The 18,754-nt window shown below is 40.9% G+C and overlaps 1 protein-coding gene across 3 annotated transcripts in view; it reads right to left on the minus strand.

Annotated features, from left to right (window-relative positions):
• Positions 1–18,754, minus strand: part of ADCY8 (adenylate cyclase 8) — a 131,246-nt gene that overhangs the window by 11,774 nt on the left and 100,718 nt on the right. Inside the window, exons 8-14 of one of the 3 annotated variants that reach the window (XM_089517971.1) lie at positions 17,166–17,363; positions 10,801–10,901; positions 9,815–10,016; positions 8,180–8,269; positions 7,414–7,586; positions 3,879–3,960; positions 24–182 (exon numbers count right to left, since the gene is read on the minus strand). In XM_089517971.1, coding sequence (XP_089374097.1) covers positions 24–182; positions 3,879–3,960; positions 7,414–7,586; positions 8,180–8,269; positions 9,815–10,016; positions 10,801–10,901; positions 17,166–17,363 — 1,005 coding nt within the window. Of the gene's footprint in view, positions 1–23; positions 183–3,878; positions 3,966–7,413; positions 7,587–8,179; positions 8,270–9,814; positions 10,017–10,800; positions 10,902–17,165; positions 17,364–18,754 lie in introns of all 3 variants that reach the window. The other 2 variants (XM_089517970.1, XM_089517973.1) reach the window with 2 other exon arrangements.

An 18,754-nucleotide genomic window follows, 5' to 3' on the forward strand; every position in this document is an offset into this window, starting at 1 on the left:
TTCAGAAACCAAACATTACATACTTCATTATCTCGGTCCTTCTCCAAGAAGTGACGGGCAACATGACTTGGGAGGATATTGCGGAGCATGTTTTCATTATGCTCTCTTAATTCCTTCATCTCATTGATTTCTTCTTTGGCTTGGCCACGCCACAGGAAGTCTAACCTTGCTGTGTATTCAAGCTGTAGGGGTGACGAGAGAAAAATGGGAGGAAATAATCAAATGTTATGTCTGTTAGATGCTGGATTTTAAAAATTAATTTGTACGCTTTAGGATTTAAAAACAAACAACCCTTGCATTGAGTTAGTTGCATGGTACTTTCTTAAAGCATGTATACTTCTTGTATTTTGTGTCCTTGATGAGAATTCTGTTGTGCTCTCAATGGGGACAACTGACTAAAAACTAGAATGCATAATTTCTTCTTTTTTGCATTAAATATCATGGGGCATTTTTTTTAATTGTCCCCAGTACATTACATTGGATAGACCAAGAAATTATCCTTATGAGAAAAAGTAACAGATTGGTTGAAACTTTCTTATCTGAGCTGTTTTATGTTTGAAATAAAAGAAAACAAAACCAACAATTTGTATGTGGCAAGTGACTGAAACTTGCAGAAACTGATTGCAAATGTGACAATGTTGCAGAATGCATACAATTTAGGTCTAATCTGCACTGCAGAAATAATGCAGTTTGACATGGCTTTAACTGCCATGGATCAATGCTATGGAATTCTGAGATTTGTCATAATTCTGCAGCATTAAACAATGGCAGTTAAAGTGAAATTAAACTGTATTAATTCCGCAGAGTAGATGCAGCTGTGTGTGTGTTTGTGTGTGTGAGAGAGACAGAGTGAAATCAGGATCATTACTGAAGAGGGAGGACCAAGGGCTTAAAACCTCCTATCATCTATATCAGGTTTCTGGCCTAGAATGGGTGTCTCATTACTGTGTGACTAACTTGAAAAAAAAGTCTGCCCCAGTGATGAAAGTATTTACGTCAGGCAGAACAACTCTTTTTGTAGAGAGATGCCATGAGTGAGAGAAGATTGGGGGCTTCTATCAAATAAGTACATCTTACATGTAATCAGATGATTATATCACAACATTCCATACCAGCCTTTAAAAAGCCTATGCCCTGCTCTTTAAACAAGATTACTTGTTATCTTTTCTGCATGGAACAAATATTCATTGTAGGCTTATGAGTTGCTTTTTGTTTTAACACAGTTTTCACAAGCTTCTGAAAGCCAGAGTGCAATTAAATGATTTTTAGAGGGTATTATGATCAAGTTCAGAGGCCATTGTTTTCATGTTACATAAAAAGTCTTTATCCTAAAAAGTATTAGGTTTATAACAATACTAAGGATAGCTATTGCAGCTTAGTGTTGTTGATGATTTGTGACTTAAAAGAACTCACCCCTGCAGCCAGACTGGCAAAAGGAGATATATATTCTAGAGAAATGTTATTATGAATTAACAATCTTCTTTACTTTGTTTTCCCAATACAAATTCAGTTCCAAATCTTCCTTTTTAAGTATTATTATTGTGTATTAGCTTACAGCTGTAGATCGCTTAGACACTGCTTAGGCAGTATGAAGTGGTATATAAATGAAGCTTGTTTGTTTGTTTCTTTGTATTCACCACAAACAAAAATCACCAAGCTCCATAATAAATTGATAACAGATTCTATATTTGTCATTTGTTTGCTCCTTTAAACTTCAGTCTAAAAACCAAAGCAGTTCTTTCCCATAGGAATGATCAGAATTCATAGATTCCTAGAATCCTAGAGTCGTGAGAGACCCCGAGGGATATCCAGTCCAATGTCCTGCCATGCAGGAATACACAATCAAAGCATCCCTGATAACAACAGAAATAGCATCTTCATCTATATACCGCTTCATACCACCTAAACAGTCTCGTCTAAGCGGTTTACAACTGTAAGCTAATTTCGCCCAACAAGGTAGGTACTCATTTTAATGACCTTGGAAGGATGCAAGGTCATTAAAGGATGATTCGTGCCTGAGCCCTGGCTGGTACTGAACTCTCAACCTTATGGTTTATGAGTGAGTGGCTGCAGTACAGGCATTTAACCACTGTGCAACCAGGGCTCATGGACGGCCATCCCACCTCTGTTTGAAAAATCTCAAAAGAAGGAGACTCCATCACGCTCCAAGCGAGTGTGTTATACTGTTGAACATCTCTTACTGTCAGGAAGTTCTTCCTAATGTTTAGATGGAATCTCTTTTCCTGTGCCCTGAATCCATTGCTTCATGTCTAAATCTCTGGAGCAGTAGAAAACAAGCTTGCGCCATCCTCAATATGACATCTCTTCAAATATTTAAACGTGGCGACCATGTCACCTCTTAATCTTCTCTTCTCCAGGCTAAACATACCCAGCTCCCTAAGCTGCTCCTCCTAGGACCCAATTTCCAGACCATTCACCATTTTGGTCACCCTCTTCTGGACATGCTCTAGCTTGTCCCCATCTATTTTGAACGGTGATGCCCAAAACTAGACACAATATTGCAGGTGAGGTCTGACCAAAGCAGAATAGAGTGGTATTATTATGTCCCTCAATCTAGACACAATACTCTATTGATGCAGCCTAGAATTGCATTGGGTTCCTTAGCTGCTGCATCACATTGCTGCCTAATGTTCATCCTGTGGTACACTAAGAATCCTAGAATTTTTTTTGCAGTTACTGCCTTGAAGCCAGGTGTCATCCTATATCTGTGCATTTCATTTTTACTGGCCAAGCGTAGTATCCTACACTTCTCCCTTTCAAAATTCCTTTTGTTAGTATCAAAAGGCCTAAATATTCTGAAGGCATACGATCTCATCTGATCTTGGATGGTTAGCAGGAATGGCCCTGGCTAGTACTTGAATGGAAGAATGTCACTGAATATCAAGTGCTGTAAGCTATATTTCAGTGGAAAGAATTGGTAAAGGTCCAAGTATTTCTTACCTAAGAAAACCCTATGAAATCCATGGGGTTGCCATAAATTAACAAGCAACCTGAAAGCACATGCACCCATGAAGAAGAGTGAAATCATCTACACAAAAGGGATAATTCTCCCAGCCTCTGGAAACCCCAAGGGGAATATGGTAAATCAATATTGTGTAGCCAATTTATAACTAGTCCATATTCACATACATTCACATCTGGTTTGAATTTTGGCAGAACTTGGGCAAGTTACTTTTTTGGAATACATCTTCCAGAATCCCCCAACTAGGATTTTCCAGAGTCTGGGTTTTGGTCCTTGTTGTGGAGTGTTGGGAAAGGAGGATGAAACATCAAGAAACTGAATTTTCTCTATATTACACATTGAGGCAATGTAGTGTAGTGGTAGAGTATTGAATTAGGACACTGGGAAACAATGGTTCAAATCCCTTCTAAGCCATGGAAACCCACTGTCTGACCTTGGGCAAGTTACACTCCTTCAGCTTCAGAGGAAGACAAGGGCTAACCCGCTCTTAGCAATTCTGCTAAGAAAAGCCAGTGACACACAGCAAAAATGATGACAAAATATGAATATATTTATTTTATGTTTTAAAGGCTTTGATTTCTCCTTCTGGTGTTTTACACCAGTTAGGATGTCTGACAACAACTGAAATCAGTCCTGACACACTACTTGACCCCATAAAATATATCAAAATTGTGGAACACTATAATAAATAGTACTGCATAGACCCTGGTATGTGCTATCCTTATGAAGCCTTACTTTAAGGATAATTAGACATGCAGTTATTGAAAGCCATTTTATGTATTTGGTATAAATAACAAATCTACTTTTCAGATAACTTTTGACGAGCATTTTTTAGATATTTCAAGCTTTTAGTGGGAATGTGAAATAAATGCATGAATGAAACTGAAAGACTTGCCTTACCTGTTGGCCATGATAAAAGACAGCTAACAAAAACATGGCCATAAGAAGCAAAGAGGCCTCTTTGGTCCCCAGGAAGTCTGTGCTAGAAAGAGAAAAGGTGGAGGGGAAAAAGTGGAATAGCACAGGTTTGAATAAAATTTGATTTCTGTTCTACCTCAGGCATCATCTGCACTGCAGAAATAATACAGTCTAACACCACTTTAACTGTCTTGGCTCCATTCTATGGACTCCTGGGATTTCTAGTTTGTTGTGGCACCAGAACTCTCTGACCACGAAGGCTAAATAGCTCACAAAACTACAAATCCCAGAATTCCACAGCATTGAGCCATGGCAGTTAAAATGGTGTCAGACTCCATTATTTCTGCAGCACAGATTCAGTGTTCAATACATTATTAAAGGAACAGCCCCACCTTCTTTTTCATCTAGCCACTGCATTTCTCAAATTCTAAAAAAGGGATTCGACAGATGGGTGCTTTGTGCCAGCCTGGGCCTGAACTAGGGGTGCAAGGGGGCTGAGTGTTTACATGCTCAGCAACCCTACAGTGCACCTCAGGCACCATCTTGGCATGCCCCCATACAGACGAGGTATGCGACAGTGGCGTCTGCACAGCGTAGTGCCCAAACCGTGTGCAGCATAAAAAGAACCCACCGGGAGCGGGTTCTTTTTAAGCGTCCTGAAGGCCTTGCTGATTGGTTGCTGCAGCCTCCATTCGAGGCAGAAAGGAGCGTGTCTCGCCGCCCCTTTCTGCCCATCTGTCCAGCCCCTAAGTGAGTTTCTTTTTTAAATACTGTTGTTACTGTTGTTATTTGAAGTTCATATCTCAGTACCACCAACAAATGGCCAGCTCTTTAAAGCCAGTTATTTTGGTTTTACGTTTCTCTGCTCAAAACATCTGATAAGGGATCTTGATCTAGGGTTGCCATAATGGAGTACCTCGAAACCGGGACAAATGTAGGACAAGGTTTGAAAATGTAGGACATTTTTTTTTTAATTTCCTGGCTAGGAAATTAAAAAAAAAAGTCCTAGATTTTTAAACCTTGTCCTCCTCCTCCTCCTCCTCCCGGCCTGGGAGGGAGCCTAGGCCGGCTCCCAGGCCGAGAAGGGCGCGGGGAAGCTTGGCATCGCGGCGATCGCCGCAGTGCCAGGCTTCCTCCTCCTCCTCCCGGCCTGAGAGGAAGCCTAGGCCGGCTCCCAGGCCGGGAAAGAGGCGGAGGCTGCTCCTCATCGCGGCGATCGCCGCAAGGGGAAGCGGCCTGCTCCTCCTCCCGGCCTGGGAGGAAGCCTCAGCAGTCTCCCAGGCCGGGAAAGAGGCAGGGGCCGCTCCTCATCGCGGCGATCACCGCGGTAGGAAGCGGCCTCCTCCTCCTCCCTGGCCTTGCGGAGGCCTTGGAGGACCCCGCGGTCGGAGCTCCGACCGCGGAGCCGCCTTGAAGGCCTCGCTGGGGCCCGGGAGGGAGCGTCTCCGCGGCTGGAGCTCCAACCGCGGAGAGCCTTCCCAGGCCTCAGCAAGGCCTTGGAGCCGCTGCGGGGCCTGAGGTGGCCGCGGTGGGCGGGGCCGTCCCAGTTTGGGCGCCAAACCGGACCGGGACCGGGTTGGCCCCTCCCAAACCGGGATTGTCCCGCACCCCGGCGGGATATGGCAACCCTATCTTGATCTGAAGTTCTCATTCAGAGGGAGAGATGGGCAGACCAACTCCAGGTGCCTGAAAAAGAAGGAGAGTCCTCCCTCCAGTCCACCTGCCACGATCCAGGCATCAGAAGGAGAGAAGATCTGCTGGACTTTTCCCCTTCCCCACTGCCATTCCCTTCTTTTGTGTGTTGTCTTTTTAGATTGTATGCCTGAGGGCAGGGACATGTCTATTTTTTTAAAATGTAAGACGCTCTGATAGCCTTTTGGCTGAAGAGCAGGGTATAAATACTCAAATAAATAAATAAATAAATAAATAAATAAATAAATAAATAAAACTGTGTCTGTGCATGTGCCTTCAAGCTGCTTTTACCCCATGGATTTCATAGAGTTTTCTTAGGGAAGGAATACTCAGAGGTAGTTTTGTCAGTTTCTTCCTCTGAAATATAACCCATAGTACCTGCTATTCATTGGCAGTCTTCCATTCAAGTACTAACCAAAGCTGACATTGCTTAGCTTCCAAAATCAGATGCCTTTAGGGTATTTGGACTCTTTAGACAACTACTCCTATCTAATTTATTTTAGCTTATTTATATGCTTTCATGCAGCATAGAAGCCAAGGCAGCTCACATCTTCCTAGATTGTACGCCATAGGCAGGTTTACTCTTATCTATTTATTGTTTGTATGTACAGTGCTGTGCAAATCTACAGCACTATATAAATAATAATAATAATAATAATAATAATAATAATAATAATAATAATCTTCCCTGGCCATTGGTCATACAGACTGTTTCTGTTGGGGAGCTACAGTCGAAAGCACTGTTCAGTCATTTGTAAAATTAGTAAGAATAAGGGTAAATTTGGGACTAGGGAGTTCAGAATATGAATTTGTGCATTTGCAAAAGCTCTGCTACAATATGTGTCAACCTTAATAATAATAATAGACTTTTTTTTGAATTTGTGTTCAGTCTGTCCTGCCATTATTATCCACTGGTCAGCCAGTCAGATAGCCCTTCCTTCCCTTCCTGTTCCATTGCCTCTTTTCATTTTCCCAAATACATCAGGGCTTAGAATTCATTAGTGAAGGAAAAGACAAACTATTTCTCATAGGGAAACTACCTTGGACTAAGACGGCAATGTTTTACATTTTTGGATGATATGCCCCTCTCAGGGTGGGGGAGGTCCTCAAACTTTAGCACCTAATGCCTGAAGCCCATCCTTATTTTCATGCTTAAGCCTAGACAAAAACATACAGAAAGTCCTTTCTGACAGTAGCATCAGTGAAAGATTGACACATCAAACCAACTGTGGTATTATTTTCCTATTTGGGGCTCCACAGTAGTGCTGCCCTTTTTTTGTTTCTGCTGCATCCATTCCCAGCTGATGAGATATTTACAGCCCCACGAAGAAATTACCTTGTCTTGATATGTGATGATGCAGGGAGTTTTCTCTTTTCCACAAGGCTATTTTTATATTTATTTGAAGAAGTAGGAAAAAGGCTATTGTACAAGGGCCTGTTCAGATACCCTTGGTGGAATGGCAAAGCATATCAGAACCTTCATTACTCTCGAGGAATGGGATGTGTTTGGGGAATGATACGCAAAGTTACATTTTTCTGATCAATATTTGTTTACATCCTATATTTCTGTGCTGCCCAACATTCAAAACTGTCTGGACAGTTTACAAAACAGAGCCAAAACCATACCATATAAAACAACCTTGGGCAACTTCCTGGGGTCAGAGGACTGTCCCCACCCCTTTGAAAGATGCATCTACCTCACACTTGCCATTTTACTCCCTAGACCTACTCCCTGCACTCCTACTCCAGAAAAAAAATGGAGTTTAGGGCCTAAAATGCACTCATAAAAAACAACATTTCAACTGGAATTAGACACTTACTCTCCATTATGATTGATGTCATCATATCGTAGAAACAGGGAAGCATAAATGGTTTCAGTAAGGAAGCAGTAGATTGCAATCATGATAAGCAGCACTGCCAACTTGAGGACAGAATTCAGACGGAGGAAAACAGCACAGGTCACCATTGCCAGAATTCCAGTGAAGACAAAATACTTAAATAAAGGAGATTGGGAGAACAATCAATTCAGCAACTAGTACTAACTCAGATCCAATGATTCAGTATCTTTGCTTTGGCTATTTATTTTCATTTCACCAAGCACTGAAAAGTCACTTTTCTAGATCATATCTCTCAGACTTCCCACACCTGGCTGGGGGATTCTGGTGGTCTAAAAAGTAACTTTTCACAGATTTGCACTTTTGGGGGTCAACAGTTTACTGCTGGTCTCTTATTATTTTGGCTTATTTCACACTTTCCCCAAGCTGTTCATGGCAGAATATATATCTGTACAAAATATGAAGAGGAATGGAAGTGCAGTTTAAGTGCAAAAATTACACTGAAGCTGTTGGACGTTTTTGTAGTGTTTTGAAATGGAAAAAACAACAACGGGTCTACTTTTAACCAGATGCTATTTTTCCAGATACGCATGGGGCTCTATCTGCATGAGAAATACCAAAATGTCCTCATTGATTTTCAGGGCTGGAGGTCAGCTTTGTTAATGACAATCCCTGTTACGCATGGAGCTTCCAATCAACACAAGAAATTGTGGCCAGCGTTGCACTTCTAACATGACGTGCTCAGAATTACCTCTGGATAGGAGCAAATGTCTGAAAGATATACAGAAGAGTTGAAAGTCTGATTCTTAAAGGGTGCTGGATTGTGAAAATCACACCATAGCTGTTGAAAAAAGGGGAGAAAATAATAACATTAAAACTTAGATTGTTGGAGTTGCAATTTCTTTTAAGAAAAGGGGGAGGAACAGGAGGCATTTGTTTGTTACATTTATACCTTTCCCTTCCTCTAATGAACTCAAAGTGGAATATATGGTTCTCCTTCTTGTTTTCATCCTCACAACAGCCCTGTGAGGTAGGCTGGACAGAGAAATAGTGTCTATCTTAAGAACACACAGTTAACTTAATGGATGAGTTGGGATTTTAACTGAAATCACTCCAATTCTAGTCCAGTAATTGTGAGTCATTTCTCTGCTAGTCCCAAAGCCCTGAATGAATGACCCATGAAGGATGTAGGTAAGTTCACTGCAGCAACCACAATTAGGGTAATATTTGATATAGACCTCTCATGTAACAGGAATGTAAACAATACTTCCAGGTTTTATCATCCTCATTGAGCAAGTCTTCTGATACATTGTGAAACAACATTGACAAAATGGCCAACCATTTCAAGATCTTTCATAATTCAGGGTTGTTGTTGTTGTTGTTTGAGGGGGAAGGGAATGTTTATTTGTGCAAAACCTTTTTTTCTGGACCAAACCCAACATTTTTGTGCAGAAAATAGTGTATTTTGCTAAAACTACACTATCTTTTGTGTGAAATGTTTTATATTGCACAAAAGCTTTTTTTTTTTGTTACAAAAATATGAAAAGTCTTTGAAAAATGTAAAAAGATATATACTGTATATCCGTAATCTTGGTCATTAGGGGGAAAAACCTTTCAAATTATTTGTTTATGCAGACAAGAATAAATTAATGAAGATTCATATCCCTAACAAGTAATGCCGAATTTGAAACTGCAAAAATTTAGTCTTTCTTTTGGTAGAAACTAAGATAGTGGTGATATCATAGGTTTAACTTTACAGTAATGAAAGTAGGTGCCTTTGATAATTTAATTTGATTTTACAAAAATGTGTAAAATTTTGGTAAGAGTTATGTTTATTTTTAAGGTGCTATATCATCATAGTTGGTCACATGTAGCTGGAACTTCTGACATATTCGGGACAATGCAGCCACAAGGTTTACGGTGATGAAACTCACAAAAGTAAGTCAGTCTACAGGTAATCCTATGGTATTTTAAACAGCAGGTGAGTTATTGATGCCTGACAGCACTTTTTAAAGGGACCTCCATTTAAGGATGATAACTCTGGTGGGCCTGACACTGGATTTTCACCCCAGACACCTGCTGCCAGCCATATCGCTCCCAGAAATGGTCACAAAAAGAATTAAAAATCAAATGAGAAGTGACCTGATGTCCATGTCTCGGTTTGATTTTGTTTTGCTGCTGTAGGAGAAGGTTAACCGCGGGAAGGGACAGGTCTCTGAAATGCCCATGAAAATGCTGACATTTCAGGAGGTATTCCATGGTGGTCTGGAGGTTTAAAACTATCAAGCTTCACAATTCATGATTCCTTTTCCTTTCTCTCTTCTTTCACCCTCTTGTCTTTTACACATTTCCCTTTTACTCATGATCTGACTCTTTGGGTACTTACAATATTGATGACAGCTCCCAGAAAATTAATCATAATTGAGGCAAAGATTATAACATTTCGGGCCAAGTAGGTCTCATTAATCCAGCAGCAAGTTTTCCGGAGGACAAGAGGCAAACATTTGTAATCTTCTGCAGTGGTGATCAACACGAGAGCTGAATGCAGCATAATCAGGATTGAAAACTGGACAACCATTGGTATCATCCTGGGGAGGGAAAAAGAGGCCCTTCAGAAGCGAAAACAGATTTACTAGACTTACATAGGGATAGCTGTAAAATGAATTCAAACACACCTATTCTGACACGAGAGTGCATCATTCAGTTTATTTTCCCTTCTCTCTCTCTCTCCATCTCAAACACACACACACACACACACACACATGTGAATGCATTCACACTAAGGTGTTAATATAGAGCTCACACAGGCATTATAACCATATGCTAGCAGTATTTGGGCTTCTGTTTCTCATTCAGCTAGGACAGATTTGCAGTTACTTTTAAAAAAATAATTAATTACACCTCTAGATAGTCTGAGTCAGGGAGATCATGGGCCTAAGCCTACAGGACCTGAGCAGAGAGGCAGAGGATGTGGGGCTTGGAGTCATCTCATTCACAGGATCACAGTGCATCAGTGCCAACCTGAAGGCAGCTAACAACAGCAACAACTAAATCCAAGGCTCCAAAGTTGTTAGCGTGATATCCTTACTTTTCCATTTCTCAAATGCAAATAAAATAGATACTTAAAACTACACATGCCTAAATGTTACTGACTAATAGAACGTGACATGAAACATGTTATCTGCTCATTCACCTCACACCAAGTGAAGTTCACCATTCACTTCAGCCCATATAACATCACACATAGCAGCAACACAAGGCACAGCATGAGCCAGCACTTGAACCATGTGATATTCCTCCTCCACGATTGAGTAAGGTGACTAGTGGTTGAATGAGTTTCTGAAACCATTATACAGAAGTCTTTCCATTTACCTTGAAGAAGGAAGCAAACTCTGGATGGCGGTGATAAATACGAGGACCATGAATGCACACACCAAGTTTGACTTGAACACTTCATCTCTCATTTGGGAATACTGAAATAGAAAACAGTAGGCAAAGGGGAAAAGAAAACCTTCAGTCTTGTTTGATCGAACTACAGAGAGAGTGAGACAATGTTATAAGGCTTTGGGGAAATTAGCAGGAAGAAGCGGTAAATTAATTAGCTCACTGCAGTGAGATCGTTCCCCTGCCCTCCCAAGTTTAAATATAGAAAAACCTCCTCAGAAGAAGCATGATGTGAAGGAGCCTGCAAAGGCACCTCAGCAGGGAAGCAAATATTAGCCATTCAATTGTGTGAAATAGTTTTTTATTCAGCTTGCTCTCTCATATAATCAGTTACATTAAAAATTCAATAATGGATAGGCTACACCACACAATCTCAAGGGATATGGAGTGTGTGTGTGTAGAGAGGTACTTTGAAAGATGTGTATGTGACAAGGAAGAGAAGCACAATTTCACATGCCTAGGGGTTGACAGAAATGTTACAAAACAAGGGGTTGAGATATCATCATCATTTAACTTGGGTTGGAGCTTTAAAGAAATTCTGTCTTGGCTCAGAAGATCCAGACATTGCGGCACAGAGTATCCTAAGTGCACAAACGGGAGAATAATTTGGTGGATTTTACCCACAGCAGTAATTCTACCCATAGCAAAATTCTGGTCCAAACGCTGGATTGAAACTGATGCCAGGGTTTTTGTTCTTGTTTTTTGGATGAGACATTTGGCAAGGCTGACTGGGGAATTTGAAGAACTGTAGTTTAAAAAAAAAAAGATTGAAGAAGCATAGGAAAACATGGGAGAGTTGCAAGCAGAAGATGATGGTATGCTGATGCCTTAGACAATTCTGTGCATGGGTCAGAAAAGAAGAACTTAGCAAAGTAGACATTACTATGTTTGCCATGCTCTGCTTTTATCATACAATTTCCACATTTTTATCCATGAAATTTTTACAGTGGGATATTGTCCCCCTCTTGCAACACCCATGTTTTCCCATACTTTTCCCCTCTTTCCGCCATCTCCCAAATAGTTATGTAATTAGCTGTGCATATCTTTGGACTGGTAGTACTAAGGGCCATCTGTCTGGAAGAACTCTAACTTAAACACAGTCCATTCAATCCAACTTGTGATAGCCATGTATAATTTTTCACCTCAATTTTAACAAGTATGACTAGTTGTCTCTGAGAAGCTTCTATAAAGCAGAACACAGAACAACAGATATATTGGACAATGACTTTTAGAATTCATGAACACTGACTGTGCTGGCTAAGGCTGATGGGAGTTGTAGTCCAGCAACATCTGGATGGCCATAGCTTGTCCAGCCATTTTCTACAACAGCTCTAATTGTTTAAAGAGCTGACATGTTTAAAGAGCTGCCCTTTGAAAAAACAAACAAAACAAAACTCTGTTCTCATGCATGACCCGGCACAACAACATTGATGGTGCTGATTCTATGGAGTACAGTGCTCTCTGAAATCATTACTGGAGACTGGCATCTTTGAGAGGTGGAGAAATAAGCTTTTCCTTGACCTGTTTTCTTATGGAATATTTGACCAAGAAAAGCTTTCATTGTTTCTTATATGTTCCAGGATGAGCTTTACTGGCTACACTTTTATATTCCAGGCTGGGCTACAAATATGGAATAGGTAACATGGCAGTTGTGGAGAAGATACATGCAAATGACACAGAACACAAAAATGACACAAAACACACCACAACACAGCATAAAACTACACACTGCCAGGCAATGAAAGCTTGTATATAGCAAGAGTTAAACAAAGCTTGGATAAAGTTATTTTTTTCCTGGACTATAACTCCCAAAATGCACCTCTGGTCATCAAGGGAGGTTGGGAGTTGTAGTGCAGAAAAGTAACTTTCCTTACTGGATGTTAAGATGGGAAGTCCTCATTTGCCTCTGATAAGAAATCCTATCCTGCTGTGAAATAACACAGTATCTATAAAAGCTACTCTGTTGGGAACATTTCACACAGCCATTCTCCCAGATGATATTTACAATTTATCATTTTTAAAAGAAAACATAGCCATTACAATCTGGCTTGCAGAAATTGAACTACAGTATGAAACCCATTCTATTAGAGACATTTTGCACATCCAAGCTATCAGTTGATATTTGATATCTATCATTTTAAAATAAAACAACACACATACACACACCAATTTTTATGATGTGATAATGGTCTGACTTCTGGAAACTGAACTAGAGTTATATAAGAAAGCAAAGAGGTAAGAAAATTTCTTATAAGAAATACATGGCATATTTACAGATCTGAGGTCATTATCTGTTCCCCAAAGAGAAGTTACTTGATTCTCATCAGGGATGTTTTGCCTATTCATTTCCAGTATTTAATAAAATAATGGGATTAAATGACTAGGATGCAATTGCAAGAGTGTAAGATAGCCATGAGGGATGTGTTTTGGAAAACACACACATACAAAACCCAGGCAGAAATCTACCGGTTACGGATAACAGTGGATAAGGGATGTCCTTCCTCCATTCACCCATGCAAAGCCAGTCAGGTTATTTTGATATACAATGCAAAAATCCCGACTTTTCCCAACCCTGGCAATAAAATAACAAATTATATTGCAAACAATTTGTTGCCACTTCCAGACATGCAGAAGCTGCTGCCTGCGAGGATTTCCTAAATCTGTTAAATGAAATTATCAGTTTTGGATGGGAGTCTACTAGTTAATATTTTATCAGACCGGATTTGTTTGGTCATTCTCTAAAATAAAAAAATCATTCTTCCACTCACTTACCAGGTAGGATGCTCAAATGAGAAAGGGGACAAGCCTTCTCTACCATTAATACAGGGTAAGGAATTGAGTAAACTGTTTAGCTTATCAGAACTATGTTCACCCTTCTCTAAAACCTTTCCTAGTTTAACAATGGACCGTCATGTCTCCACAATCTTCCAGGTAATGGTACCACACCAACATGAACCATTTTGTCTCATTTTGGACATTAAGTTCATGCAGGAGCAATTACCAAGGAAGTCCAGGGAGCCGTAGTTAAGACTAGGGCTGCATGTACGGTGCAGAATTAATGCAGCTTGCCACTGCTCTAACAGCTATGGAATTCTGGGATTTGTAATTTAGTGAGATATTTAACCTTCTCTATCCAAGAGCTCTGGTGCCATAGAAAACAGAAAATCCCAGGATTCCATAGCATTGAGCTATGACTGTTAAAGCAGTGTCAAACTGCATTAATTCTGCAGTGGGGCAGCAGTCTAGAAAAGGAGCCTGCCTAACATGTGACAGAGCCATGACTGCCTAGTTGGATGAATCCAATACTGGGCTAAAGAGATCAACTATCTGACTTAATATAAAGCACATTGTTCCTATGTTCTTATGTAAGGCCATTTCAGTGCCACTCACCTCCTACCCCATTTGTGCACACACACTCTGTTCTTGGGTGTGAAAGAGACTATTTTCAAAATCACAAGTGGTTGGTTCCTTTTTTTGAATGAAAAGATAAGTACAACCTGCAGAAAGTGAGGGTGGTGTTAGAATGGGGTATGGACGCTGGACATCCTGCAGTTGCTTGTCCCCTGCTTTTACAGTTGTGTGGAAGACAGCACAACACTGGGAGAAGCTTTCATGACACTCTACACATGTTGAGGTTCCCTCTTCCACACAAGTATTAATGGTATAGGATCCCTGACTTCTTTTTCCTGTGGCTGTTCTATTCTGAAGGCTGCTTCAAATATAAAGCTGCTCTTCCCTAAAAGATGCTACTGCCATGGTTTCCAAACTCAGGTCCTCCAGATGTTTTGGACTTAGAATCACAGTTGGAGGAGACTTCAAGGGCCATCCAGTCCAACCTCCTGCCATGCAGTAATACACAATCAAAACAGTCCTAACAGATGACCATCTAGCCTCTGTTTAAAAACCTCCAAAGAAAGAGACACTACCACACACCAGGGCAGTGTGTTCCAGTGTTGAACAGCTTTTACTGTCAGGAAGTTCTTCACAATGTTGAGAAGGAATCTCTTTTCCTGTAGCTTGTATCCATTGTTCCATGTCCAGAGCAGCAGAAAACAAATGTGCTGCATCTTCAGTATGGTATCCTTTAATATATTTAAACAGGGCTATCATATAACCTCTTAACTGTCTCTTCTCTAGGCTAAACATACCCAGCTCCCTAAGTTGCACCTCATAGTTGGAGCAATATAGCATTGTTTCCAGACCTTTCACCATTAGATTGTTCTTCTCTGGACACATTTCAATTTGTCAACATACTTTCTGAATTGTGGTGCCCAGAGTAGGACACAGTATAACAAGTGAGGCCTGACTAAAGCAGAATAGAATGGTACTATTAATTCCTTTGATCTAAAGACTATACTTCGATTAATGCTGCCTAGAATTGCATTGGCTTTTTAAGCTGCCACACCACATTGTTGACTCATGTTTAACTTATGGTCTACCAGGACTCCTGGGTCTCTTTCACATGTACATTTTTCAAGCCAAGGTTCCACCATCCTATATCTTTGACCAGCTCCCAGAATCCCTGGCCATTGACTCAGTTGACTGAGGCTGCTGGGAGTTAAAAGTCCAAAACATCTAGACCAGAATTTAGGAACCATTGTGCCAGTGAGTCCCATCAAGCCTGAATGCAGCACAAAAACAGAAAGGAAGAGGATGCTTGGGCTGCAGTTCTAGAATTCCTCCTCATCTTTGTAACCCCCACCTCCAGGAGCAGCAATACCTGTGTTTTTCAAAAACCAATAGCACAGAAGGTGGGAGACAAAGCAAGGGCAGGTACTTTACGATCCATTCCTGTCCCAAAACTGGGACCCGCTCTATCATAAGGCAGAGTGAAACAGATGCCTTAGGTGATAAATGCTGGGAGGTGAGGAGTGTCAGCAAACTGTGCTGGCACCAATTTTAGGGTTAGGGACCACTCAGCAACCACACAGTCCCTAGACCTAATACGTGTGAGGGCGCCATGATGATGCGGCCCTGCCCACGTCACACGTGTCGGTGATGTTGCAGCTGCGCCACATCCAAATGGCACGGCGCATATGTGACATAACCACACCATCCTACAGCACTTGTGGCATCGCAACGGTGCAGCAAACTGGAGCTGTTTCTGTGTGCTCCTTTTTTTGTTAAGCAGTGGCACCGCAACATTTGGTTGCTGTGGTAACGCTACATGGCAATGAGTAGCGGCTCCAGCCCGCCTTTTTCAGGTGGTGTGTACCACACTTTAGATTGCCTGCAAACATTCTATACAGCCTGTTCTACTGTCTTAGCATCCAGAGTCACACTAAACATTTAAGATGGGGTTATATACTCTATGACTGCTTTAATCACAGCTACTCCTCAGGAATATCAGTGGCAGGTAGTTGTTTCTATGTCAGTACAAGCAGTAAATCTGTTTCATGAATTTCAAATCCAACACTTTGAAGGAGCTGTCCTATTCTTAAAGCAGATTTGGTTGCTTAGAGAGGATCTTTCAAGTTCAAACTAAAACCCAGAATATATTTACTGCTCCACTGACAACAACTAGAATCTACTAGGGAAGAAACAAATTAAGAGAGTATGCAGAATTTCTTTCTTGCCCATTGTTTCCTTCCTATAAATTTCTCACTCAAAGAGCGCTTTTATCATTATATGGGGGTTAAATGAATGTTTCTAAAGAAAAGTATTTACTTCTTCCCCATTGCATTCACATTTCCCAAGCTGATACCCTCCAGATGTTTTGGACTTTAACTCCAGAAATTCCTGATCACTGGCCACTGCTGGCAGTAATGGTGACAGCTGAAGTCCAGAATATCTAGAGGGCACTATTTTGGGTAAGGTTGCTCCCAAACATCATCTTCAGATGTGTCTTTTCTTCTTTCAAAAGGGATCATCAGGTTAATATGGAGTTCTTTCCATTGAATGTTCATGGACATTCCAAGAAAGCCATCTATCACAAAACATTTACCACAACAAGATATAGCTATCTGCCTACTTATTGAGAAGCAAAGTGGTAAAGCATTTTGTAAGCCTGGTCTCTGTGGGTTTGCCCCCTCCCTTCATCATCATGTCTTTGCTGTCTTGAAAAGCTTAGTCACTTTTAGAAGGGATTTCCCGGCTGTGGAAATGAGTCATCACACTTAATACATCTATAATAACCACAGTGTATGTGAATAGCTTTTTAAGATTAGTCTTGAGGAGCAGGGGGAAGATGGCAAATCAGAAAGGAAAACCACAGCAATTGTTGTCTTTACTAATTCACTGGTCATTTCAAGACAGTTTGAGATGGCAAAAAGCATCTATCAAGACCCAGCTACCTTATGCTCCAGGCTAGAGTCCTTAAACATCAGGGAGAAAGGCTTGATATGCTCTCTTCGCAATTTATCGCCACTCCGCAAGTCGATGGTGTGCTCTATTCGCTTGTTAATTTCCTCAGGCCCAGACTGGACATGCAAAGCTTGTGCAAGATGGTTTGGAAGCAGATTTATTGAATTTCTTGTTAGGGCAGCCAGAGTCTAGGGGAAAGCACATGCAAAAAGAATAAACCTGCTAGTCCCCTTTGGAATAAAAATGCAATCTTTTCCCCCTCTCTTTCTTTCCTTTTTTTAAAAAGAGATCTTGTTGCATTTGCAAACCATAACAGCGTTCCATGCAATTCATTCATCCCAGATGACCAAATATTTTTTAGAAGGAGACATCTGAACCACAAAATGCACAAAAGTAGAATAGGGCAATTGCTTTGATGACATGTTTGGAATGGGCTTTGAGGTTCTCATGGTAATTCCATCTATTCATCCATTCAATTTGGATAGGTTTTTGTTTGTTTGTTTACATTGAATCAGTAGCAGGTGATGGTTCCCATGTCAGTGGATCAGTGAATCTACTCAAGATTTTTAGTCTTGCTGCAGGGCTCTGCACTTTAGATAGCTTCTTTGAAATTATCTAAGGTGGAGTGGATTCACCATTGTTCTGACAGAGAGGTCACTGACACAGAGGTCACAAACTGCCACTGCACTGAACTCCTATTCACACTTTTCCAAGCATACAGCTATCTATAATTTCAAAGCATACAGCTCTGTATAATTCTGCACCTGGAGAAACCCTTTAAATTGTTTTCCAAAGTAGGGGCATTTCTAAAATGAAGACAGAATCAGAAGAACTGCAACAGAATGTACAAAAAGATTTCTCCAAAGGAAAGGGTATATTCACATGTGAGAGAACTGTCACAGTGTCACCTCAGTCCAAAGAGATGTTTTTATGCTCAGATGCATATATGGATAACTGTCAAATAATGATGGTGCCTTCATTTCAAGAGGTGGTATTGTCTTGCTGTGCAAAGGAATTAGTGCACACATGCTGCATCGTATTCTGTTAGACTGAATGAGAAGCTGTCCCAAGTGGAGGAGGGCCACCTGTGTATCAGAACTCATGGGAATGTAAGAAGACCCTTAAGGGCTAAGCCAAAGGCCTTTTTAACTACTCACACAGTGGCCAACAAGATACCACCAATAAGATGATGCAAGGGGAAGCCCACAAGCATGATATGGAGAAAAAAATCTGACTGCTCATGTTTCCAAGCAACTGGTACTGAGAGACATATAGCCACTGGTACAGGAGATAAAATGTAGCTATTATGGCTGAGACTTTTTCTCCTCCATGAATTCATCTAATCCCTTATCAGAGCCATCTGAAGTTGGCAACTGTAGTCTGAGCCATGTATCCATGGGAGGTGGGGTGGAGGGGTGGGGTATGTTTCCAGACTTACCACAGATAGCAAGAATCATGGATAATGACAAATGCTGTATTTGTGCAGTTGCCTAAAGAGTAAATAAGTAGACTGGGGGGAGGGTACTATTTTGTCCTTTACTTTATGGCTATGTAGAGAGATCTTGTAGCACCTTTGAGA

Source organism: Sceloporus occidentalis, unplaced genomic scaffold (genome assembly GCF_023333645.1).
Source record: "Sceloporus occidentalis isolate IW3139 unplaced genomic scaffold, rSceOcc1.0.p SCAF_3, whole genome shotgun sequence".
NCBI lineage: Eukaryota > Metazoa > Chordata > Lepidosauria > Squamata > Phrynosomatidae > Sceloporus > Sceloporus occidentalis.